The sequence below is a fragment of the Taurulus bubalis genome (genome assembly GCF_910589615.1).
Source record: "Taurulus bubalis genome assembly, chromosome: 7".
Taxonomy (NCBI): domain Eukaryota; kingdom Metazoa; phylum Chordata; class Actinopteri; order Perciformes; family Cottidae; genus Taurulus; species Taurulus bubalis.
The window spans coordinates 21,203,364-21,229,064 of NC_136595.1; the positions used below are offsets into that span (position 1 = coordinate 21,203,364).

At 40.1% G+C, this 25,701-nt stretch overlaps 1 protein-coding gene across 2 annotated transcripts; it reads left to right on the top strand.

The window, feature by feature from the left end:
* LOC306738690 (guanine nucleotide-binding protein G(q) subunit alpha-like) lies at nucleotides 1–23,896 on the top strand (the record flags this gene model as incomplete). 2 transcript variants are annotated; one of them, XM_079220579.1, is made up of 7 exons in its annotated part: nucleotides 1–136; nucleotides 13,157–13,341; nucleotides 14,487–14,641; nucleotides 15,172–15,300; nucleotides 18,586–18,715; nucleotides 21,536–21,689; nucleotides 22,130–23,896. In XM_079220579.1, 7 exons carry the CDS (start codon nucleotides 1–3, stop codon nucleotides 22,318–22,320), a joined length of 1,080 nt encoding a protein of 359 aa, XP_079076705.1. In that variant the 3' UTR covers nucleotides 22,321–23,896. The 2 variants fall into 2 exon arrangements, with proteins under 2 accessions (XP_079076705.1, XP_079076704.1); XM_079220578.1 differs by lacking the exon at nucleotides 15,172–15,300 and adding an exon at nucleotides 15,839–15,967.
* Nucleotides 23,897–25,701: the final 1,805 nt, after the last annotated feature.

Consider the following 25,701-nt stretch of genomic DNA (forward strand, 5'->3'; position numbering starts at 1 on the left):
ATGACTTTAGACTCCATGATGGCTTGTTGCCTGAGTGAAGAGGCGAAGGAGTCCAAACGAATCAACTCAGAGATCGAGAAACAACTCCGGCGAGACAAGAGGGACGCGAGACGGGAGCTGAAGCTGCTTCTGCTGGGTAAGTTAGCATGCACGGGTTTCACAGACCGCCTCACATTAGCTCAGCCAGACATTTGCACTTCATCGCTACTTCTTGAGAGATACACACACACACACACACACACACACACATACACATACTCATACACACACACACACACACCAGATAAGGCCAACGCTATTGCTTTGATTGTATTGTAAAGGATTTAAAGCATACAAAACACTTCACCCACAATTGCACAAGCCACATGTTCCTGGTCACCACAGGATTTGTGTGTGTGATGTGATATGCAACTCAAAATAAACATGGTTCCCCCCCCCCCCCCTACAAGTGTGACGGGAGCTCGTAGTGGACCAGCCATTGACCCATGAAGCTTGATAATATGCAGTGTATATACAGTTTCAATGTGTTTTATAAATATATGAATGACATTTCCACCGAGATGCTGTCTGTACTGTGTTCATAGCTACCACCTTGGGTCAGTCCTCTTGCTGCTTTTACCGCCACAGCTTAATTAAAAGCCATTTGACATTGTCAGGGTCATGACAACCTTAAAAGCAAGACACGTTAGATGACCACTTGCAAGATTCCGGAGACAGGAGACTGTCTTCACTTCATGTATTCTGACCTCATGAGATGGTTGTTCCGGCTTTATTTTCGCTTTTATGTGACTTTGCTACAACTCACAAAACACAAATAGACACACTTCTGCATCAGAACATGGGTTTTAACATTTGAAGTCTATTTCTGTAAATCAACTCTATTTAATGTCTCATCAATATACATGGTTATCCTCCTGAGAATAAATGTTTGTTAGTTAAGTTTAGCTTCTCACAACCAGCTGTCAACAGTTCCCTCTTCTTCCTGTAGTTGCCTTCCTCATTACCATAGTTTTACCTGCCTGTTAAATTAAACATGGCTTGAGTACAGATTAAGAGTTTGTTTTAGTTAAGTCTACGACATTCTCTTGGTGTCTGGTCCAGAAAAGGCCTTCGCTGAGGTGTCCCACTCAGGGAAATACCTGTTCTCCAAAGAATAGATTCTGCCATCCACAGACTAATTTTCATGTTTAAAGAGACGTAGCAGAGCGTGTGTGCGTGTGCGTGTGCGTGTGTGTGTGTGTGTGTGTATAATGTTGTATTGACAGAGAAAGCTGTTATTAAGCTAATTCCACACTAGAGTTGAGTCCCAACAAACGGCATCACTATAACTTTCGGAAGTATTCAGTATAATGCTTTGAGTGCACTTCAGTAACTGGTTTGTTGTCACAAGTGACTGAATTCACACTTTCTGGCTTTTTAAGGATGCACAACGTCCACTGAAAGGGATAGCAGTGTATACATGTGCCTGCTGTGGGACTAATAAAGGATAATCTTATTTTAAGAAAAAAAAATTCATGACTGTTCTCAAACAATTCATGTTTGAGTCCTATCATTGTCAGAACCTTAGGGGAGCTGTACTTGTTGAATGTGTACAAATTACAAGTTCTTGCATCTTTGCTAACATAAGATGTTCTTATTTTATTACCAACTAGAGTAGTGGATGCCTAATAGGCTTCGAATATGACCATAATATCTTTTCAGAAAGATCCATTTAGAAACACACTTTCCACAGATACATTGATAAATGGATAGCCAGATGTTGAAAAGGTATAACTCCACCCTATTTTCCAAGATGCTGCAGTAATCTTTACTCCTTTTACCTTTAACTACGTTGAAGTTTTAATGGAACAGAGCAAGAGCTTGCGAGAAAGAGCAAGCGCCAACTGTGGCAGCTGGCAGTGGCACTTCCTGTGGCAAGCTCAGCCACGACTTGGTAGAGGTGCCACGGCAATTGAGTTCCTTGAAAGTATGACTGTTGGTTGTTATAATTGGTTTAGATATAACATGCCAAATTGTAATACTGTGGCAAATCGTTTTGATTAAACCAAACTAATATAGGCTAATGTCATTTGTCAGTCTTTGCCATGGCATTGATAAACATTTTCAGTGTTATAGATTATGACGTTTTTTTAGCTATTTAGCAAATCTGTTATTGTCGTAATTTTAAGAGTGTGTGCTTCTTTTAATTTTGTCATATTTTATATTGTTTTGTGTCTTGACTCAATTTTATGTAGAAGTCTATTCTGTGTTTAACCTGCGAGTCAAATTTCCCCTAAAAAGAAAATCATGGTTGACAACACACAAAAGGCAGCTGTTGGCCAACATATTGCCAAACATTGATTAGAAATATAAAAGTGTTGTTGGCGGAGTGACCTATTGTTGTTGTCCTTTTCCTGCTCACAGATGAGATGCTGGGACGGTGACTCACTCAAAGATTGATTTGGAAGACACCCCTTTACCGTCCTCCGAACACAAATCTTTTTTTTTCGTTGAAAATGCTCCTACAATTTGCAGGAGTCATTTTTGTTTCAGCTTATGTTGGGAGTCTGCTGTCACATAATTGAAAAGGATCTAAGCACTATTTAGCTGCTACAGTGTGAGTTATAGTGCACTCTGGTTGGCTCACTTCATTTGGAACCTATTATGGACCTCTTTGATCCTGTTTTATAGACCTTCACGCAAAGTGTAGCGTTTTATTATGTTTTTTGGCTGCATATAGCGTCTTGAGTCTTTTCTCTTCAATGGCTTGTGACTGCTTAAATTCACTGTTTGACAAATTGGGGAAATAAATAAACTAACTTAAACTTCAACAAAGAAATTTTTGGTGATTTGCTCACTAACGTTGCAGCTGTAACCAAACATTCATTAAAACTATTTATTTAAATTTGTATAGCTTTATGTAGTGTGGCATACTTTCGTGTGACCTTAAGGAGCATTGCTGTTTTTTTTTTTTTTTTTTAATTTGTTTTTTTTTCTTTTCTTTTTTTTTTTTAAGCTTAGACAACTATTCCAGCTGTTTATCAGCAATGAGCTGGCTTTCCTCAACAGTGTGGTTAGCTAGTACATGGTATAAATGCTGGCAGGGGAGGAGCCAGGGTCAGAGGAGTGCTCTGCCGCCTGCTGTAGCTAATGAAAGTCACAAGTAATTATGTGTGTGCAGCCGGAGCCCAGGGAGCTGCAGTAAAGACACCAGTTTGTGAGCTGTCTTCAGTATAGGACCTTTTTTCAAAAATGTGGGAATGACTGTCGAACGGCTGATGTTCATTTTCACATTGATATCTTCCCTAACTGAAATTGGCAGATTCACACGAAAGTATATTCTCGTGATGACAAAATACTTTCATATTCATGTGATATAATATGTACATATATAGCATTTCTTTTATGAAAAGAAACTTAACTCATAACATGAAAGTATTTTGTTTTAACGAGAGGGGAAAAAAGCGCATTTGGTCATCGTGGCGGTGTGCAAACGAACACGAGACAGTCGCTTCTTCAATGTGGATTCACTGTTGAGTGAAGGCTAAGTCAGTCATATGAATGAAAAACCTGTAAAACGTGTACTAATGCAGTACTGCACAAATGCTCTTCTAGTGATATAAGGGACAAAGTTATATTTCTTAGGGGCAGTTTTGACCTTGTGTATTTCCAACGCTGATTCCATCACTCACTTTTCTTTGTCAAATCTAAAATGTATCAAGTCAATATTGTGTACAAATGCGGTCCAGTTTCTGACAATTGAATTGTCGTGTCTCATTTTTTTTTTTTATTACCAGAACGGCCAAATAATGTTCTCAAAAATCCAGAGAAATACCATTTTTAAATTAAACATGAGATGTCTACACACTGAAAGAAAAACCATATTTTGCTTCAGATCTCCACAAACCACACCATAATAATTTTCACATGCTTTTCAATGAAAATACCCTTTTTTAAATTACCTTTATGTCAATAAAGTTGTCACTTGCATTCAGACCAAATAATCAAAGAATTGTTTTCAAACCCATTCAGCCCTCTATATACTAGGGATTTTGAAAGTCTTACACCGAGACAGCTGCACCCCTCCGACAAACCCCTTTGCGTACGTATTGACAGTGCAACATAAAAAAGTGTAATATTAATCCAGCTGCGGTTGAAAATTACGTGTATGTGTGTGTATATATATATATATATATATACATACATACATACATACATACATACATACATACTAAGACTGAACCAAAACGGTGAAGTTGCTGCCATTTTAAAAACAAAACAATGAGCTAAAAGATGCTACGGAGCCTAGTAGAGCTTGTCAGGTGATGATTATCTGTGAGCTCATCACTTTAAATGACCCCTGTCACTTGCATATAGTGTAATCCAATGCTAAAATATTGATAGCTTCTTCAGTTATTCAAAGTTTAAGCTGAAGGTTCAGCATACCCATTCATAGGTTTTGGGGTTTGTTTGGTTTTCATGTAATCCTCAAAGAACTTAATGTAAAACCATTGAATACTATATATTTTCAAGGATTGACTGAGCTAAAATTGTTTGAACTTTTGATGTAGTCAGCCTTTATTTTTTTTGTTATTTCAAACACTGTTACCTGGAATTTTCTCGTGCCTTTCTTTGTTTTAAATGTAGCGCCACAGGGGAGCCTGTGAGCCGGCTTCAACTGTACGACTCCGGGAGAACATTCTGTACTCCTGAACGAGCTAAGGCCCTGGGCCGCTCAAGATATTTACCTGAATTCATAATGTGTGTGTGTGTGTGTGCCATTTCAATTATGCTGCTTGTATATTGGGGGCACTTTTTAACACTTGTAAAAAAAATACACACACACACTGAGCACACACTTCATCTGTCAATGTGCACACCGCTCAAACAGGCCGGTAGTATCTGGGTTAATGAGTGTTTGTTTTTTGGCAACACCCAAGGATGTCTCATGCATGGAGCCTACCTACGCCTATTATGGTTTCTCTTAGTAAGTCTTTCAGTAAGCCAAGCAGATAAGCCCTGTGTTAGCCATATTTATTTGGATCCCTGTTAGCTGCTGCCAAGGTAACGGCAGGCATTGCAGAGTTTTGTAGAACTAACACAATTGCAGACGGTACAGACGAACAACCCCCACACCGAGAGGATAGAATGACCCAAAAGAGACTTGTTAGACAGTGTATCAGAACAGTGGCGTTGTGGGCCATCCTAGGACTGCCCTGGTATCCAGCTATCCTCACAGGCGCACTAGCACTGCTGAAGGCAGCGTTGGCAGATCCCTTCCTGTATCCTTACTCCCACAACTGTATGTCTAACAGCGGTGACTGACTCTCAGCCAAGGTTGATAATGCTAATCGTCACCCACGTGAGTTTATTTCCAAGAAATCTCAAATTGCTGAACTCGTGCAGCCTGACCGGGTGTGTGACTATGCCAAGTGACTGCTATTTAGTTTAGGCAAATGGATATTGGTTTATGTTGAAATTAGTTTTAAAAAAGGTTTTTATCCACCATGAAAGTCACATGTACTTTCAGTTCTGTTCCACTTAGCAGTAAATTGTGTCTAAACAGATCAAACCCTTTTAACCTGGCGGTACATCACAGCTATCAGTGGGATACTGAATACATTTTCATAATGCCGCTCAATAAATTACTGCCAGGACATCTATTTATTTCTTGACCTAATATGACTTCAACAGGAAGCATTGTCTGTCCTTGGAGGTCTAACATTGTATTTATTCTGGTGCGCATTAGGTGATTATAGTTGTCATCCAGTTTATTTCCGATGGCAGAAAATCTGTTGATAGATGTGATGATTAATAAGTAATTTACGTTTGCTTTTAGGCTTTGTTACTTTTCACTGTCATATTTAATTTGAAGTAAATACTATTTATTTATTTTTTGTCTGTTGGTCAGACAAAATACACATAAAAACTAAACTATGAAATGTAACAAAAATTTGCTCCAAACTCACTGTCTTTTTAATTTGCCAACAGTCCAAAACTCAAACATGTTACATTTACTGTCACATGACAGAAAATAAAGACATTTTACGTTTAGGAAGCTGAAACCAGATTATCTTTTGGCATTTTTGCTTGCAAGTGTACTGAAACAATTAATAGATTATCTAAATAGTTGCTGGTTAATCCAGCATAATGCCAGGTTTAGTTATCTGGTTATGGTAGTAGATTTTCACATGTCTTCTGTGTGGTTATTTATACGCAAAGCAATGCTTGTTGAAAATTGGCATCTACTTGGCAAGACAAGTTAAGTTAATGCAGTGTGACAAAGCAAACTTCAAAGTTAGTCCAGTTTTTAGCTCTTTTCACAAAATGCTTTGACAATCAAAGCAACTGCTGCAATATCAGCTATGATCAAGTCATATAATGTGATGATTAACTGTCTCTGCTTTGTCTTCACAGTGTAAGACTTTCATACTTAAGAATGTTTTGCACAGTTTATCCGGAACGTTTTGGTTCCCATAATAAACATAAAGTACACTCTGGTCAGTTTATTAAGGAACACGCTAAACTAATGCGGTCTTGAGGTTTAAGCTGTTTTAAAACTTAAGTCAGTTTGAGTGCCGTAGTGTGTTGCTGTTCCATTGCATTTTACTGAGAAGGGCTTATTTTCTTTTTGACCACCCCATTTGCATTAATGGATGTACCATGCTGTGAAAAATGCTGCAGATGAACATTGGGAAGACATTTCATCTGACCTTAAATGGCCAATGGTTAGGATTAATAATATTTATAACTATCTTTTAATTTATCACCTGAAACTAAGAATGTCTTTGTTTGTATCGTAAGCTTAAAATGAGCCCTTCATATCTACATAGGAAGCAGATCCTCTTCAGAGTCCGCACCGACAATGGACAAACTCCTCACTGACTCTAGAGGGGCTTTTGTGGTTTTGCGTTACCTGTAGGCCACCGTAGTTCCCAGATGCGCTTACTGAAACTGCAGTAACGTGAGCTGCAGAATGCAAAACCATCTGAATTCCTTTGCCCCCAAAGTAGTGTTATTATGGTAATGTTGGCCTCTGAGCGAGGTGAATGGCGTTACCACGGTTTTGAACTCGGCGGCTCACGTTACCGCAGCCTTGGAAAGAGAGAAGTGAGTGGAGGGGTATTCATTTGGTTACAGTCTGCACCAAATCCTACACACTGTCCCTGAAGGAAAACACATTTTGCCTCATTGCTTTTAGTTTCTCTAACGAAGCACTTGCATTGTAAGTATACCCGTACTGTAGCAGCCATCCCAGCCATCTTTTTAGAGCTATTTGTATGCAGCCCTGAGCTCCTGTGCCTGGTTGATGAAAAATGGAGTTTCACAGTGTGGTACGAGGGCAAGACAAGTAGGTGTTCGTAGTTCTGCACTGTTTGTCTGGCGGCTCTGTAGGTTGAGCAAACTCATGTTGACACACCCAGAGTTTCGGCAGTTATGTGGCAGTCAGGCCTGTGAGAGACTGCCTGGTGCTTCTCATGTCGCCGCCTGTCTGGCTCGTTATTATAGATACGTATATTGTCCCGTTAAAACCTTTTCATATAGCTGCATGTCTGAGGTCTATGGTAGATGGTTGGGAGTCTAAGACAAATGTTTCTAACGTTTTTTTTATCATGACATATCTATACAAGTTTAAGCACTTGTTTTATCAGTTGTGTGCGTGCGTGTGTGAAAATCTAACCGGTCTAGATACCTAAAAAGCTTCAAAGTTCTTTTTGTATGTTTACACAGCAACACATTAGCGGTGGGCAAGTTCCCAACTAAGTCTTGGACAAGAAAGAAAGAAGTGAAGTTGAAGACAGATCAAAATTAGCTGAGGGACAAAACACCTCTGTACAGTGGGGAAATGCTGTTTCAGTAAAACTAGTATTTTTGTTAAGTGGGAACCAAAAAAGGCAAAATGATCAAATTGACATCTAAGTGCTTTAGAAGGAAAAGCATGCTAGGAATGATCTAAAAACTGGAATAGAGATCCTGTGCTTGCTGCCAGTTTTTAGCCATTACATGCACCAATATCTATGAATCTGTCAGTTTTGGTGGATATCGGGCCTTTTTCACTATACAGTGTGTTGTTGTTCTCCACCGTCTTGTTCCTCCTGTCCACCTATTACTAATTTCCTTTTCTTTCATGTCCCGTGTTGTCTTGTATCTGTAGCTATACATATAACCAGTGGGAGGAGGATTGGTGGGGGTGGAGGCGTTCCATCTCGTGACAGGAACAGTAACATGGGAAATGAATATTAAACAATTTTGCGCACACACTCACACACTTCTCAAGCAATCAGGGTTTACTGTATTCATAGCAGCTGCACACTGACGCATATGGCAATCCAAGTATTGTGACACACCCATTCCATGCACAGACAGTAAAGTTGGCCAAATGGTGTTTTTAATCTGCAGATCTGGAATCAGGCTTTCGATAAAACAGTTTCCAGGATTTGAGTAACGCAGTGATCTTAAAGTTCCATTAAACGTGGGCTGGTATTCTTCTTCAAAAATATTTTTGTTATATTTGTTGAAATTCTCATGACATCCCGACGGCAATCAATGAATAATATTCTCTTGCACGCAATGATCACACGGAAGGAACCCTAAAGGGACAGAGTTGCAGACTTTGTGATTTCAACGCTAGATTTAGCAATTTTGGAGCTAGTGCTCCAAGCATCTTTCATTGGAGAATAGTGGCAATACTGGGCTGGGTTTTTAGATTGGATCTTTAAAAAAAATTATCTAGCATCTTTCTGGTTGTTTTTCAAGATTACTCTGTCTAGCTTTAAATTAGTTTTTTTTGTTTCCACCAGATCTAAAAAAAAAACTGTTTAATACCAGGAAGGCATAACACCTGTTCACTTTTTTAGCAACAATCTGTTGAATTTCTGTCTTCCTGTATTTTTCTTTTAAATGATGTATCTATTTGCATTGAATCAACAAGATTCAATGCAGTAAAGGGAGAAAGTATGAATAGATTATCAAAGACTTCACTGAAGCTTTTTGTGGTTCAGCTAGTTGGTGGTCCAACCACTTAATTTTTAATTTGGCACCTGGTTGTATGTTTCAGTTTCTTTAGTCTCACTGACTCTCGCTCTTTCTCCCCTTTTAAAAAAAAAAAAAAACAGCATATCGTATAAAGTGATCTTAATCTGCAAAGTAACTGATAACTATCTGTCATAGAAATTCAGTAGAATGAAAAGTACATTATGTTCCCTTGAAATATTGAAATATTCAAGTAAAGGACAAGTACCTTTTTAAAATTGTGCAGTACTGAAGTAAATGCATGTAGTTACTTTCCCCCACTGCCTAATATTGATACAGTTAGTGCCTGCTTGATGCCAGAATAAAAGTCGTGAAACTTGGTTATGTCGACTCGATGATAAACCCCAAAAGTTCTGGTCCCAAGACTCGGGAACTAACCTCAGTGCTCTGCTCTGACAGTCAAAATGTTCCTGAAGAAGTCCCTGAGGGTGAAAAGAGACACTGAACAGTCATTCAGTTCATGTACAGTCAGACAGGCCTTCAGCAAACCTTTCCCAACACTGAGCTGAAGTGGACATCGCTTCCTGTTTGAAGCGATGTCCACTTTTAGTTTTAAGGAATCATTTACTTAGAGCTCCCTTCTCCACCACTCTGTCACACCTCCTTCCTTTCCCTCTTGTCTCCTCGACTCTCTTTTGTTCTTTCCCTTTCAATGTGGATGCCAAACTCTGCTTCAAGTTATTTCTCTTCATATAAACCACAGCTGAAATGTCTACTGTGGCCTCCAGCTGGCCTCACCCAATGAAACGGATCTGTTTTAAAATATTTTCTTCCTGTTCTTTGGGAGTTAATGGTTATTTAACAGAATTACTAATACCCCGGTCTTGTGTTGCACGGTATACCGATACTTGAAAGGTAGTGTGATACCCGCCCTGCTGTAAAATAAATAAATAAGGTCCTACACCCCATTTTATTAGTAGAGGTACTTCAACAGAAGTGAATATAATTGGACAATATGGAAAGTTGGCGTGTGGTACTCAAAGGGCCAAAAAAAACATTTGAACATCCTCAAAAGCAATTTCTCTTTCCAGATATCATGACCTGGGTACTCAAGATAATCCGCAAAGCTTGTTGTGAGCAGTTTCTTGTGGAAACTATTTTATTTTAACCATAGTGCTTACACTACAGTTGAGAAGAAAAAAATATATTTTTGATTTTGGGGCAACATTTAAATAGTTGATTTGAAAGTTTTGCTATTTCAAAACTTTAAAAGAAGGGGACATTTCTTTTGTTTTAATTAATATAAAAAATTCCAATATTCAGAAGAAAATAAGATGCTTTCAAGATTAAAATGTTTATTTCCGTTATTGGCTTTCATAACCTTTTAATTCCCATAGGCCGGGAATAGTGTACTGGCTGAGGACATTGTGGGATTCAAAAGAATACACGCTAAAGTTGCCTGTTTGATGAGGCTCTGTGGAGACGTACTCCAGTCGATCAGCTGGTGTTTTCTGCCATGTATTTGAGTCCAGGACAGGAGTTGCCGTGGCAACTAGCATTACCCCTCAGGAGTAGCTCCAGTGAATGTACAGTAGCTTGTCCGTGATAAATGCTGCTTCTGGGTTTTCCATCTAGGCCGGAGAACAATGGGATCTGTTGAACAGACGGGTCAAAAACATTTTTATAGTCCAGTATTGCAAATCCCATATTTTCCTAATGGGGCTTTACAGTCTGTTCGGTGTATGGCACCCTCTGTCCCTTTGAACCTGGCTTGACACCTCTCCTTTGGTGTGTGTGTGTGTGTGTGTGTGTGTGTAAAATACAAACACATAGGAATACACACAATCAATCTAACAAAGCTGGTGTATTTCTCCCACGTAAACTCCCGTTATTTCCCTGCTAGGAAATTTATGAAAGCAGAGAAAATGTACCCTCACTATTTTTCTATTCTTAAGCCCTCACATCCCAGTAACACACTCCCTTCTCCACTGCTCTTTAGTCAATGGGAAAGTGAACTCTCCAGAGCTGTGTCCTGACAATTGCTATTTATGTCCCTCTCTCAAAGACGTACTCTGTCTGAAGGGGAAACTCCAATGTTGCCTGACCTGCTTTCCACAGTGAGAGATCCTGTCTGGTTAGAGGACAGGCGGCACTCAGGGCACTCCTTCACTCAACTGTGCTCTTCTGTCAGCGACAGTCAAACTTGACTCTTGTCATCCTTGGAAGACATTTCGGCTACTTTTATCTTGGGAATACCAGCTGTACTTTTCGCACAAAGCGCACACACACTCACACTGACTTTTCCTTTAGCGCCACCATGAGGTTGACATTTGTAAAGTGTCTTAAACGCTTTAATGGATTGCCAAAATGACGTTGGTTCATGACTAAACCCTTTTAATGAATTACCTTTCCATGAGCCTCAGTTGTACTTAGTTAAAAAGAAACAAACAAATATTAGCACGTTAACGTACCAAAGTAACTTCTGTTTATACTACGTTATTGTGTGTCTGCATGCATGGATGTATGTCATACACATGTTTGTCAGTGTATATATGGTCTGTGGGTACAGTCCGTGTGGTTATTTAGATTATGTTTTAACTTTTTAAACGTCCATGAAATACCAAACATTGCTAATGTAAATCAAATATCCTTGCGTTGTGTATCGGTTCAAACAACATGCTGTCAGCAATTTGATTGGCATCACATGGTATCTTTTTAAGTATCATACATTTCAACACATACTTTATACTTGTGAATTTATTTTATAGCAGAAAGTCATCTTTAGATGAATTCAATGTAGCAGCCATAGTTGGGATCAGTGGGGCAAAGACATGAGTGAAAGATACAAATCAGAGAATGTGTTTAGCTGAAGATGTCCCTCTTTAGTTGACGTTCCCAGGATAGACAACTCCGATGCTTTTATCCCGACCGTGGCGTCCCTGAAGCCTGGAGTGGTAGCTCGCTCACTAAATATATCCATATAAAGATTCAGATCCAGCTGTGGAAGCTCTCGAGAAGTTTGTGTGAGGGATCTGTGGGGTTCTGTGTCTTTCTTTTCTTCTCCAATTTTGTATCGCAATGACCATGCACACATTCAGAAATACCTCATCATAGAGGAGTGAACTCGGTTAACCCGGCTCTTTGTGGCGCTGAGGTGAGCCGTGCAGCCCTCGTGTGGTTACTATGGGCTGCTCCACTTAAACAGTCAAATCGGTGATTACATTTCATTGTTATATTGCACATCTCAGAAACATTTGTCCACATATATTTTAGACTTTGGTTTATGTCTCTTACTCAGGATTGCGTAGCTCACATTTCTTGATCACGAGAAGTGCATATAACTTAGTAAGTAACATTTGAGTTAATTTTTAAAAGATACAAAACATCTCCCAGTTTTAATGAGATGAAAAGGTAATTAACAACAGAGCCAGGAGGTGACCCCATGTGGAAGACTGACCGTTGTGCAAAGCAGCCTGTACTGGTAAAACACAGATCGCGTTGGCATTGAGGTCTGGCTCACTGCCTGGGGGCATGATGGTGTGGATTCTTTCAGTCTTGTGTATCAGCAGTAGGTTGGAGGTGGACAGACAAGGTCAGCCTGTTGTAAAGGCCGGCCAATTTATTACCACAGAAATATGAGTTGTATAAAAAGGCTCACATTTGACCAAGATGGTTATGCTTTGTGGACTCTTAAGAGAACAGCTTAGAATCTTACTGTTGTTTTGCCCTGAGAAATAAATGTGCTGACTACATTAATGTGAAAGAGCTACTTCACGTTGCCGTGTATTTTTTTAAAATATTTATTTGTTAGACGAGGGTGGATGGATTAGAGCTCATCTTGGGGTATTGTAGCATTGGCCCGGTTTTCAAACAAATGTAGGAATTTCATACTCTCATACTTGTTCTACTGATTGTTTATAGGGTTGTTGCCTCATTTAGCAGGTTTCACATTACACTCTTTAATTTTCCTAAAAGTCTGCACACATGAATTATCACCACATCTTATGTTAGTTTTTTTCTTTTCTTTCCAGTTGTTGGTGAGCACTGTAGGATACTAAAATGTTATGTTTTGCTCCAGGGTGATGTCAAGGGTGGAAGGGACTACAGTTGTAGCTTTTCACACTGTCAGCAATTGCCTGTATCTATTTATGATCCTCTTTCAGTTGTCAGGCTAACCACATGTTTCTTTTTGTCTTCCTTTCAGGTACTGGAGAGAGTGGCAAGAGCACCTTCATCAAGCAGATGAGAATAATCCATGGGTCAGGCTACACAGATGAGGATAAGAAGGGCTTCACCAAACTGGTCTACCAGAACATCTTCACCTCAATGCAGGCCATGATCCGGGCAACGGAGACCCTTAAGATCCCGTACAAGTACGAACAGAACAAGGTGCGTACTTTGTGTACCAGGTTCACAGAGCTAGCTCAAAGTTCAGTTCACAGATTAGAATGAACTTGTTTACTTTCATACTTCACAGTTTTGAACTAAATTCCTAGTCCCAAAGGAATTAGCTAGTTTACATTAATTTCTTCTGCTTTTTCGGATGCTGAGTGTCAGGTGTGATAAGTCTAAAAACTGGCGCGCACATAAAAAAAAACAGGCGCACACACAGAACAGTATACGCAAGCTAGGAAAAGCATCTTTCCGACTAACTACGTGCACGAATACGTTTGCGCGATCTTTGGGCTGTGACTAGCGGCCTTCACGCTCGCAACTCGCTTACTGGTCAAGTTGACTTTTTTTAATATAATATTTTGGCCTTATTTGACAGTCTAGAGTCAGACTGGAAATGGATGGAGAAAACTGGAGTCAAACCTGGAAGGTTGTGGTATTTTGGCCGGCACTGTAAGTTTATTTTGAGACTTTGGAGACGGGGGTCGGAATAGACGGTGGCTGATGTCTCCTTTGTAAATCTGAGTGCCATATTAAAAAAACAAAAAAAACAGTGTTTGAGTGTTGTTTACTCTTAACACGTTCATTAGTTTCAAACGGATATGTTCAGTCTTTTAGCAGTTCATGCAAAACACTGGTTTAAGAATGAAAATGTTCTTTTGTGATGTGTTATTAAAATGGATGTCTACACAAATACTTGCTAGTTTGTGAGGCCAGTAACCAGTAGGCTTAATTGTTCAGTCCAACACTCATGTCCAGTTCATCTCAGGCAAACTACATTCAATTATAAATAATCTGCTCTTGTAGAGTGAACTGACAACTACAAATCATTATGCTGAATCCAGGTACTACATACTGTGTATTCTAGAAAAGGGTAGTTTAAAAGTGGGAATATGAATATATAATGTCTGCTTCTAGGAATATAGCACTGTAGAATAAGTAAATGTGGCCAATATAGAAAGACATTAGACTTCCCAAGGACCTTTTGGAGTCAATAATTGGCTAAGGAAGCACCTGCCAACACCCACTTTGAGATTTGGTGGCAATCCTTTGTGAATTTCAATTTAATCTTGTATAAAATACTCAGTTAATTTCCATGTTGTTAAAGTGTGCTTTTCTTGCTTTGTTTCTTGTTCTCCCAGAACAATGCCCAGGTGGTGCGTGAGGTGGACGTGGAGAAGATTTCATCATTCGAGCAGCCCTACACCAGTGCGATAAAGATGCTGTGGGCTGACCCTGGCATCCAGGAGGCCTATGATCGCAGGAGAGAGTACCAGCTGTCCGACTCAACCAAATAGTACGTCTACGATCTTTTAATCTACTAGGTTGTGTAGATGCAGCATCACTCAATGTGCAATTGTGAAGATATCCAATGTAATATGATGTAGTTGGTTAATAACAGTTTCCAACTTATAGACGCGTGGAATGAAAAAAGTTGCCAGATGTTCATAGACCTTTTACAGCAGGTTCCTCACTGCAGTTTCATGCACTCGACCCAGGGAAGGGAAGAGAGTTGAGGCACATGGGAAGAGTCATGGTAAAGGAAATGTTGGCAGATTTATAAACGACTCCTAATGATATCCGAGCTAATTCCAACCTACATCAATCCATTTCAGACTAATATGGCTCCTTTTAAAAAGTTGAGGATTGGGGGTAAAATTAAAGCTTCTACATGTGCATACCTAGTTTTACTACTAGCTCATGCAATATATATTTGTTTCAATGTTGTTTTGCAATTGTATGGGTTTTTTACAACTACTTGACAACTACTGTGGAGACGATTGGTTTGCCGACATCTGCATCTTTATCATATGTTCCCTTCCACAGTTACCTTAATGACTTAGAGCGACTAGCATCAGCGGGGTACATGCCCACTCAGCAGGATGTGCTGCGCGTTCGAGTGCCTACCACCGGTATCATTGAGTACCCATTTGACCTGGAGAATATTATCTTCAGGTACTGGTGTCAAGCGCTGCCGATAATGTCACTGGTTGGCTAGCTACTCGACAGTTGGTCGGCCAGTTGAAAACCGTCGATGCTGCTATCTCCTGCCTACCCTATAGCTCAGCACTTTAACACATCCCTGATGGTACACTCTCAAAGACTGGCCTCAAGACCTTTCAAGTCTCGCTAGAAAGGCATATGTATTTCAAAGTTTGCTTCTTGTGTGCTAAATCATCTTTTTGGAGCAGAGTTAAAAGTTCCTGCTTCCTTGAACCTTCGGATTGAGCACTTTAGTGGAAGCAGATGATACAATTGAGGAAAGTTTTGTCTTTGGGAGCTCCCATCAAGGATGAAGCTAAGTTTCTAAGAGAGAACCTGGAGGTAGAGGTACAAAACGTCACCTAATCCCTTCATAACTCTTAGGAACGGCTTTCTGCAGTTACATCTGGACTGATCCACTTGCTTTGGGAGGGGGTGTGCTGTATCTGCCGTTATGCTTCACTTTCTCTTTCCCCTTCTGTCTGTCTTTTGTTGTCCTTCCTGTCTCTAGCTATCTAAGTGATCTGGATCGTATTGCTGAACCGTCCTATCTACCAACTCAACAGGACGTGCTTAGGGTTCGAATCCCAACCACTGGGATCATAGAATACCCTTTCGACTTGCAAAGCATCATTTTCAGGTAGAAGAACAACATTACTTTGACTAACCCCACTTCTGTGCCCCACAAGTGTTCTATTTTCATTTTGAAATCAAAAGGCCACCTTAAGTCAACATGTCACCCACAACAATCTTTAATGTCCTCATTTTGTCTGAACATATGTCCCCAGCCCATGGTATTAATTGTAGTTATAGAATGTATTAGTGTTGTTCCCAGTATAGTCTACTATTAGACAGTTTGATTTAAGAAGTCTGATTCGACTATCAGTCTTGCAGTAAAATAGTCACACTGGCGGAAAGGTTCTGATCATGAAACAAAGGATTGTTCCAATCAGGCTGTATGGGGGTACTGAAGGTATGTCTCATTTTGATCGTTAGTAGGTCAAAACAAGCAATTTGAAGACTTTTGGGAAATTGTGGTGGACATTTTTCACTTTTTTTTTTTTTTTTTTTTTTTTTTTTTTTTTGGGCAAATCTTTAGACTAAACAGTTCATTGCAGAATAGCTTATAATGAAAATAAACATTATTCTACATGTTAACATATTAACTGCAGTTTCTAATTTGCCACAGTAAAAACAAGCCCAGATGATTGTCATTGTAAGAGAAAGTTGTGTAAATCATTATGTACAGATGCTTCATGACAATGCTAAAGCGGTACGCTATGAAGTTTGCATGTTTAGAAACTAAAGGGCTCATAAAGACGCCATTTTTATAGAATAGTTTTTCTGTGTAGTCCAGACACATAGCCTCCGGGACTTGGCACAGAGTCTTAGGACCCGCCACCAATACGGAGAGCAGCTTCCCTTCCTCCATCTTTCGCAAGGGAAAAAAAAAAAGAAAAAAAGATGAGAAGATAGAGTTGGACACAGTGAACAAGAGCGATTACAGAAGAGTGTGAATCGATAGGAAGCCATCATGTCAGCCCCCTCCTACGCTTGGCAGGGCTAGAAATAACTCTGCTTGCAATGAGGTTGTGCTGAAGAGGTTCCCAGCCTGCCTGCTGCAGCTAGCCGATAGGCTCTGCTCGGCTCGGCTGTGCTGCTGATGGTGAATCACTACATGCTCTCAATGTCTCATGCTCTCATCAGTCTTGTGTTAAATGACCGAAAATACAAATATGAAGTGGGAATGAATGTAAGACCTCAGGTTGTATTGGAAAAAGAACACACTTATTGAGGTGCCTTAGTTTTGGGATTCATGAGGGTGAGTTATCATATTAATTTAATTTTAAAATGGAAGAGACTCGATGCCGGTGAGAAGTTTCTCAGGCTCAAGCTTGTGTATAATAACGAGCACATGTGGCGTTATACTGCCTCTGCTTACAGTTGACAGGGCCGTAGCTGCAACAAGGAAGCCTTTCATATACACATCTCCATTAGACTTGCTTCCTTCTCCGTTAATTGGCTTTTGAAGTCACAGAAAATGTAATTTCACTTGGCCTATTCAGCATAGGAGAGCTTAGCGTACTAAGTAGGTCACTCATCCTTGCTAGAGAAAAAAAAATGAGGTCGTCTGATGTGAAGGGGTTTTATTTTCGGCTGGCTCTTCTGGAGGACATTTGTCAATGCCCTCTCTTCTTCTGGTAGACTTACTGAGTTCACCTTTTGGGATGTGTGATCCATGTTTCACTGTCTTTTCAATGATATCGGGTGAAATGCACAGGAATGGAGACTTGAACTGGCTCAACTGATGAGTACAATCACAGTTTAATTCATCGTCTGAGATTGCAATTTCAACAGCAGTTTAGTTGGTATATATCGACAATCTGACTTTTACCCTTTCTCCTCATTCCATTCTTATCTACAGCATTAGCATTGCAGTCTAATTTTAATTTAATTTTCTTAAACTCATCGAAACAAAGTTGAACATTTCGTTAAAACACAATCTCCTACCTCGGAATTGAAACCCATTTATCAAGCTCATGATTACATTTCTTGCATTCTTCTTGATTTTCACATTTAATATTCCATCTTTTCCTCTTCGGTTTTCTTTGAACAACCCCCCCCTTGTCCTCCTCCGAGCTCCATCTGTTGCTCCTCTCATATCCTTCACATGTAGTACTTTTTTGTAGGCACTTTTAAACAAGAACATATTTCTGCTGCAAGGACTCTCCTGCATCTACTTTGGAGAGAAAGGAGAGAGGGGTTGCATTGTTTGTACACGCATGCACACTTCCTTGTAGTTATTTTCGATTCAGTGTAGAGAAGCTTTGCTCTGTCCTCTCCATGATTCATGCTGCAGATTCTGTTCATGTTTCTTCTTTTTATATTATCAGTGCAAAAGGGGTGTTTGTCTTGAACTATGCGAGGCTCATTAGATCAAAGTTATGTTTAAGTAGTAGCAATAGTGAGGGTTTGGGTGAGACTACATTGCCCTTGAAATGTATTGATTGGCCACTACTGGATACAATGCTAGGTGGAAATTAAATATTTAGGACACACTATACAAGACCAATGCCTCTTTGCACTGATACATTTTCTACTTGACAAACATAATCCTGTCTAGAAGTGACCCCGCTCCTTTTACTTGTAGCTTTCGGGTTTCACAAAAGTTCAATCTTTGAGATAATGTGATAGATTTAGATCTAATTCTCATTTCTTCTCTTATGTGACTCTTTTTCCACCACCTGTTCCATTCAGGATGGTGGATGTGGGGGGTCAGAGGTCAGAGAGGAGAAAGTGGATCCACTGCTTTGAGAACGTCACCTCCATCATGTTTCTGGTGGCGCTCAGCGAGTACGACCAAGTCCTGGTGGAGTCGGACAACGAGGTGAGACGGCGACAGTAGTTCTGATCTCTGAATGCATACACAACATTTTATCAGGCTGCATTCATAATGAGGCTTCAAGTCTTGTCATATTTTAACATGACATCACAAGACATTCTCAGGTTTTCTCTTTTAAATTCAGCATCTTAAACATCTTACAACTGTAATGTGATATTCAAACTTAAATTGAAAATATTTACATTATTTGGACAATGAAATGTTGTTCACCAGCCGCACTACTTAACATTTTTATATTAAGCATGGATCAATTGACTGTAATGTGAAAGGTGTGTCTCATTGTAAAGATCCTTCAGACAATATTCACCAGACTCACAGTGACCATCAGCTCCATAAAGTGTTTTAGCAGGTTTCAGCCTATTGTTTTGGTTTTACAGACCCTAGCTTGAATGTTTTGGTTCATTCACACGGCTCTCATAAACCTGATTTCCATCCACTGCAACAGGCAGCTGTTTTCAGTAAAAAAAAAGAAAAAAAGCTCAGATGCTTATAGACCAAAAGAGATGAAAGGAGAGGGAATATTGGGCTTATGGTGGTACAGTGGCCAGATACACCACTTAAATTGAATGCTAATGTTGCTCCGTGTCTGTTGGATGTGTAAACATGCTAACATGTTCACCATATCAACTTTCTACGGTCATAAAACGTCAATGTTGTGTTCAGAGCGTAGTCCCTCTCTCTGCAAACTCCACGGATATAAATGTCGTTGGCTCTCTCCTCTTTGACAGTTTAGATATAATTATCTCTAATAAAGCTAATGTGATCTCCCCCTGCATGCCCTCTGCTCCTGTCCTGACAACAAACCCTTTCTCTCACCAGAGGCCTGTTTCACGAAGGGAGCTCAACGTACTCGGTATCTTTTAAGTTATCTGCCTGAACTAACCCGAACAACCATGATCCCGCCAAGCGGTTCCACGAAGCTGGTTATCAACACAGTAATTCAACCCAGGTTTTTTTCCAATCTGGCTGTGTGTGCGTTCACATAAAAGGGGCGTTGTTTGCAGCATTTGACCAATCACAAACATACTAGGCAAGTCTGTCAACCAAAAGGCGCGGTTTACAAATAAAGAGAAACTAATATAAAATATGTAGACCATGGTGATCTATCCTGGTAAGAAGTGAACCTCCGTCGTGGAACTGAAACCCAGAGTTAACCCTGAAGTTGCCTCGATAACCCCAAATCCTTTTTCGTGAAACAGGCCTCGGTCATATGACAAATGGGTTTCATAATCCAGGCCCAGCTGCCTGCTCGACTCACTACATGTGCGGCAGCTTTGTGGTTAACCGTGTCAATGTTTGTCCACTCTGGCAGGAGTTTGTTAATGCACACATACTGTACTTTATCTTCACTGGGCCTGCTCAGGTTATTATACACACAAGGACATTTTTGCAGGTTTGCTTTTCCTGCTTGTAATATTTTGTGTGGTCGGCCCCACTGGACAATTTAAATTTTGTTACTGAGCTCCATTTCTAAATGCTTGACGGCTGAGACGAGGCCGGGCAGCCTTCGGGCATCGCAGTCTGCAGAGATTATCCTGTCGTGTTGACGGGCTCGAGACCGAGACTTTGACCCTTTGGACCAGTCAGAGCCTGACGAGATTGTTTCCAAACATCTTTGATTTCATCGGGTCAAGTCTGGCCGGGATCATATTACGTCTCGCCAAGACTAAAGCTGGGGAGTGATGTTTGCAAGGACTTTAGCTCAGAAAGAGGAAGAAGAGTCATGTTTGACAGCATCTCTAAGCTCTTAGTAGTTTACGTGAGTCGGTTCCCAACTCCACTTGCTCCGCTTTGTGTTGGCAAGACTGTTTTCTTTAGAGGAATACATATTATGTTTGGAACGTGCCTCGACGTGCCATTTCTTTGGGGTTGTTTTGACAATCTTGAGTGTTCCCCGACTGTATCTCGTCCACTACTACAATATCCTGTATTCTCTGTAGATGCTACATTCCAATTGATGTTATCCAGCTACAGTCCATCACTATTAATAAGATAATAATTTGTATCAGACAACGTCTGACAAACACAAAACTAATACAAGACTATTTGCTTCTCTAACTGGCCATTGCTCACAGCTAAACTATGCTACCAATGTTGGTAATCCTAACGAAAGTAACATATTATTGCAGGTTTTAATAAATAAACTTAAATGTTTCCTGTGAAATGTTTCTTTATGTCTTTGTCTCGTCTCTGAAACTTAATGTTTGTTTCAATTGGCTGCATTTTTATTATCGCTGGTAGTATTGTTCCTATCTACTGGATTGTTTCTTTTAGTTTATCTTTGAATTAAGTCCCGTTGTGGCAGAAGTCCAGGGACCCTTTCACCAAACATGAAAGGTTTATTGGCACTGGAATTTGGTTCCATTGGTCATTGCTATTAGCGCTGTTTAGCTTCAAAGTTTCATCAAATATAGCTATTGGTAAATTGTAAACAAAGTAGCGAAAGCAGCTAAAATAACTAGGAAATATGAGCTTTACTTTCTCACATTCAGACTTTCCACCAGTAAAGCAACTGGAACGCACTTTTCAACACTGCTTTGGCAGAGTTTTGGAGACACACAAAGGTCTGTTCATTGTTGGGGCTGCTAATAGAATGTTAACCCCAACATTTTTATTAGAGAATCCTGAAAATTCAATGTGTACCTTGTGAAATGTATATTAACCCGTAGCATATGTGCACAGGCCATACATGTTCAAACCTCTCCTGCGTTCAGGTGTAGAGTGAGAATCGAGCTGAATTTGAGAAGTCTTGTATTCTAAATACATCCTAACCTTGTGTTCATGTTTCTCTTTCTGTCTTGGTAGAATCGAATGGAGGAGAGTAAAGCTCTGTTCAGGACCATCATCACATATCCATGGTTCCAAAATTCCTCAGTCATCCTCTTCCTCAACAAGAAGGACCTGCTGGAGGAGAAGATCATGTATTCTCACCTGGTTGACTACTTCCCAGAGTTTGATGGTAATTTGACTCATTTTATATTGTCTGCCAATCCCTGCATGATTGTGTAGTGTAGGACCAGACCATGTTCAGCAGTGAATTATATTCAAGGACAATAATTAACTTTTTTTTACTATTTTAAAAGGTTGTTTATCATTATGAACATCAAACTGGCTGCTTCTAATCTTAACAGTGAGAGTGGCTGTATCCCAAAAGTGTCAGTATTATTATTTGCACACACTGCCAGGAACCTTTCACTTACATTTTTTATTGTACAGTGACACCATGTGGTTATGATGCTGTACTACAACGTAAACTGACATATTTGACTGAACAAGCTAAATACTATTTTTATTTATTTTTTCTGTTAAATTATACTAATCAATGACACAAAAAAAAACAATAAAGGTTAAATTATGCTTATGTGATGCTAAACAAATAATACTCTGCTCTTCTTCCAGGCCCCCAGAGGGATGCCCAAGCAGGTCGGGAGTTCATCTTGAAGATGTTTGTGGACTTGAACCCAGACAGTGACAAGATCATCTACTCCCATTTCACATGCGCCACCGACACGGAGAACATCCGCTTTGTCTTTGCCGCCGTCAAAGACACCATCCTGCAGCTCAACCTCAAAGAGTACAACCTGGTGTGAAAAGAGAAACGGAGAGGGGGAGAGAGAGAGAGAGAGAGAGAGAGTGAGAGAGCAAGACCTGCACCTCCACCCCACCCCACACACACACACACACACACACACACACACACACAATGCAGAGTCCACATCTAAAAACACACACACCTGCATGAAACGCACTGCTGCTCAAAGAGTTGAGCGTTGCTTCATTCTTTACCAGACCAACACTACCTATGTTGTGTCCCTACTGTCCACTGAGCTCCCTGGTTGTTTTAAAAATAATGGTTATCTTCTTTGTGGCTCTGATAATTGCTTTCCTTGTACAAACACAAATATAACACTCCCACCATTTGTCCCCCTCTCTATTTTTGGTCTGGTTCGGGTCTGCTCCGTGGCTCCTCTTGGTCCTCATTCGGACCTGGGCCCTGCTCACATGTTTTCTTTCTTTACACTACATTATCACCAGTGATTGTGTGTTCGAGCTGGGTAGAGGGCCTTCTCTGGGTAGACTAGGCTTTAAAAGACCAAAGGCTCTCCCCCCTTCTTATTTAACCCATGCATGCTATACACTACAGCAGGAGGGCATGAGGCCAGGCTGCAGAACCAGGACTCTGCACTTCTGCAAAGGGCAACTAATTATGATGATGATGATGATGATGATGATAGAAATATATTATCAGGCAGTGCTGCGGTGCAGTTAGGTACTTGGTTCCCCTGGGTATTGAATTGTGTTTTTTGATTTGTTTGTTTTTGTTCACTCTGCCCCAAATCAGAGCACAGAAGCTCTGTTGAATGTAAATAATGTTTTCATGCTGCTCACACAGTGAGGGCTCGACGGAGACGACTACACGTTCTCTGTAGACTTTAAATATTTTCAGCTATGTTAACTTCTTGGTTGTATTATTACTGCTTTTGATCTCCAGTTGCAATCTAATTGAATATGACTACTCCAAGGAATGCAATGCTCCTTTTGAAAGTGTTAACATACATGGTGAAACTAAGAATTAAGAGACAACACTATCGATATTTACATACTGTTTATCAACACACATTGTATCACATTGCCAAATTAAAACCACCTACTTTTTGTTTCTGTAAATATAATTATGTAGCCAGTATCCTGTTCATTCCTTAAGTGTGCAGATACTAACAAATGTATTTGGAAACCGTTTTTGCCAAAATTAAGTGCTTCAATAATTAAGCGGATCCTTCAGACATTGATGGAATAACAACTCGCTTCGTGTGGCATTTCTTCATGCCGACTGTTTGAGTCACACACACACGTATTAATTAGTACTGTGATTTATTTTCTCTGTTTTCAAGTTTTAATGGTGAGAATAATCTTCCTGTGCACAACGTGCGAATGATGATGCCAGATCAGTACAGTGCAATAGTCGGTTGTAGATGAAGTTTTTGCCCTGCAAGTTAGTTGGTCTTTGATCATCCATATGGCTTCTCTCTGTAATCCACTTTATTTTGCCATATTATTGGGCCAATGTTTGATGAACTGTAATGGATAGCAAGAGAGTAAATGGTTCTGTTTTGTATGTCTTATTTATCAAACAGATCTGAGTATTGTTAATACAGTAAATGAGACTTCCTCCCTAGTTTCAGCTCAAAGTTTTTCCAACTGAGGAGATGGGAGGAGATTTTATACTGCTGTGAAATATCAAAACAATTTTATGGACAAGTGTTCTATCTTTCTAATGATACTTCATGTATTTAGTTATCACAATTCTGTTTTGAATTGTTTGACAATGGGTGGGAGGGGGGGGGGGGGGGCTTTTCCATGTTGGGTTTGTGCTTTATGCAAATAGGAAAATGAAAACAGACAAAAAAACATAGTGGTTGAATATTTACCCTTCAAGGATGCTTGCATTTTTTTTAAATTTCATTTTAATTTTTGAAGGATATGTGTTGGATATTGGTACCAACCCCATATCGTGTCTCCGGCCTGGTAGTTGTTTGAATATTCCATTAAGCTGAACGTTGATGGGTGGCTATTTTTGTCTTCACAATGTAATTCAGGTAAGTTTTCATCACAAGGGCTACTAGCAGCTTTGGTAGAAATGACATGACTCGATGAACGGCAAAAGAGCAAAAGGTGCAATTAATTCACGAAGGGGGAGGGGGGGGGGGGCAATGAATGAACAAGTGTGTTGACATCCTGTTGCGGGTGGTGGCCGCAGGTTCAGTGAGGGAGGAATGCAGCAGTCCAGATGCCTACATGATGTTCCCGAGGGGAAGTGTGGTGGGTGTCTGGCTGTTTGTTCACCATCTTTTTGCCTTTAGAGGAGGAGAATGGCTAACAACAGAAGAAGCGGGGTTTCCAAGGTGCAATAGCACGTTTTTAGTGTCCTGGCTATCGCTAAACTAACCATCCTCTTTACTGTCTTTAATTATATGCTGATCTTCTTGGCTTTATAATATTTTCCACTATGTGGTTATGCATATTTGGCTTATCTTCTCATTGGTAGTGTTTTTGTGTTTGACTTGGGACATTGTGACCTTTTTTGTGCACATTGAGAGGGCTGAAAGGGTCAGATTAAACATCAAAGAAATTATTTCAGATCCTGCCGTACTCCCTCTGCATCCTAAAAGAGTTTGCCAAAAAGGTTTACAAAAAAGAAAAGCAGTACGATCAGAGTTTTAGGGGGACTTACACACCCTTTGTATTACTTGGCCTTGGTTTTATTCACATGTACCCAGTGTGTGTGTAATCTTCACATCTTTAGTGTAAATGTGTACATTGTGTTGATAAAGCCATTAGTTTTAGACTGTGCATCCTGAGACACTTAATGAAGAAGGGACGTGTATATTTATGCTAAGTGCCATAATTTTCCATGAGCTGAGACACCGTTGGAGATGTTGCAACGCTCCGACTTTGACGAGTCCAGTTATTCCTGCGGAGATGTCGTTTTTTTCCAGCGTGCGTTGGTCATGGGTTAATCTTTGGTGCTTCAGTAAACATTTAAAGGCCTTTTCTTGACCAGTTTGTCCCGTGTACAGGGCGCCGCTTTTCACACTCACTCGCTAACCGAATTCACAATTCAGCACACCTTTCAGTTTGCAATGAAGAGCATGTATTTTGATATGCGGATGAATAAACTAGCTGTCAAACTGTAACTGAGCTTGGAAAGAAGTTTTGTGTCCTGCTTTACTGCTGGGATAACATGGTGATGTCTGTTTGTTTTTTGTTTTTTAAACCCTCAGCTTGGCTTTTCAGGAAGCGCACTTCATTCCCCTGAACTGTGGGTTCCCACCTTATGGGCAGGTGTGTGTGGGTCTTTCTTGTAGATGAGAAGTTGTGCAGCGAATTAACTTCTGTGAGGATGATTAACAAAAGTAAGGTGGCCACGACAGGCTGGCATGATGTTGCCCTCTTTTTAAAAACTTTGCATC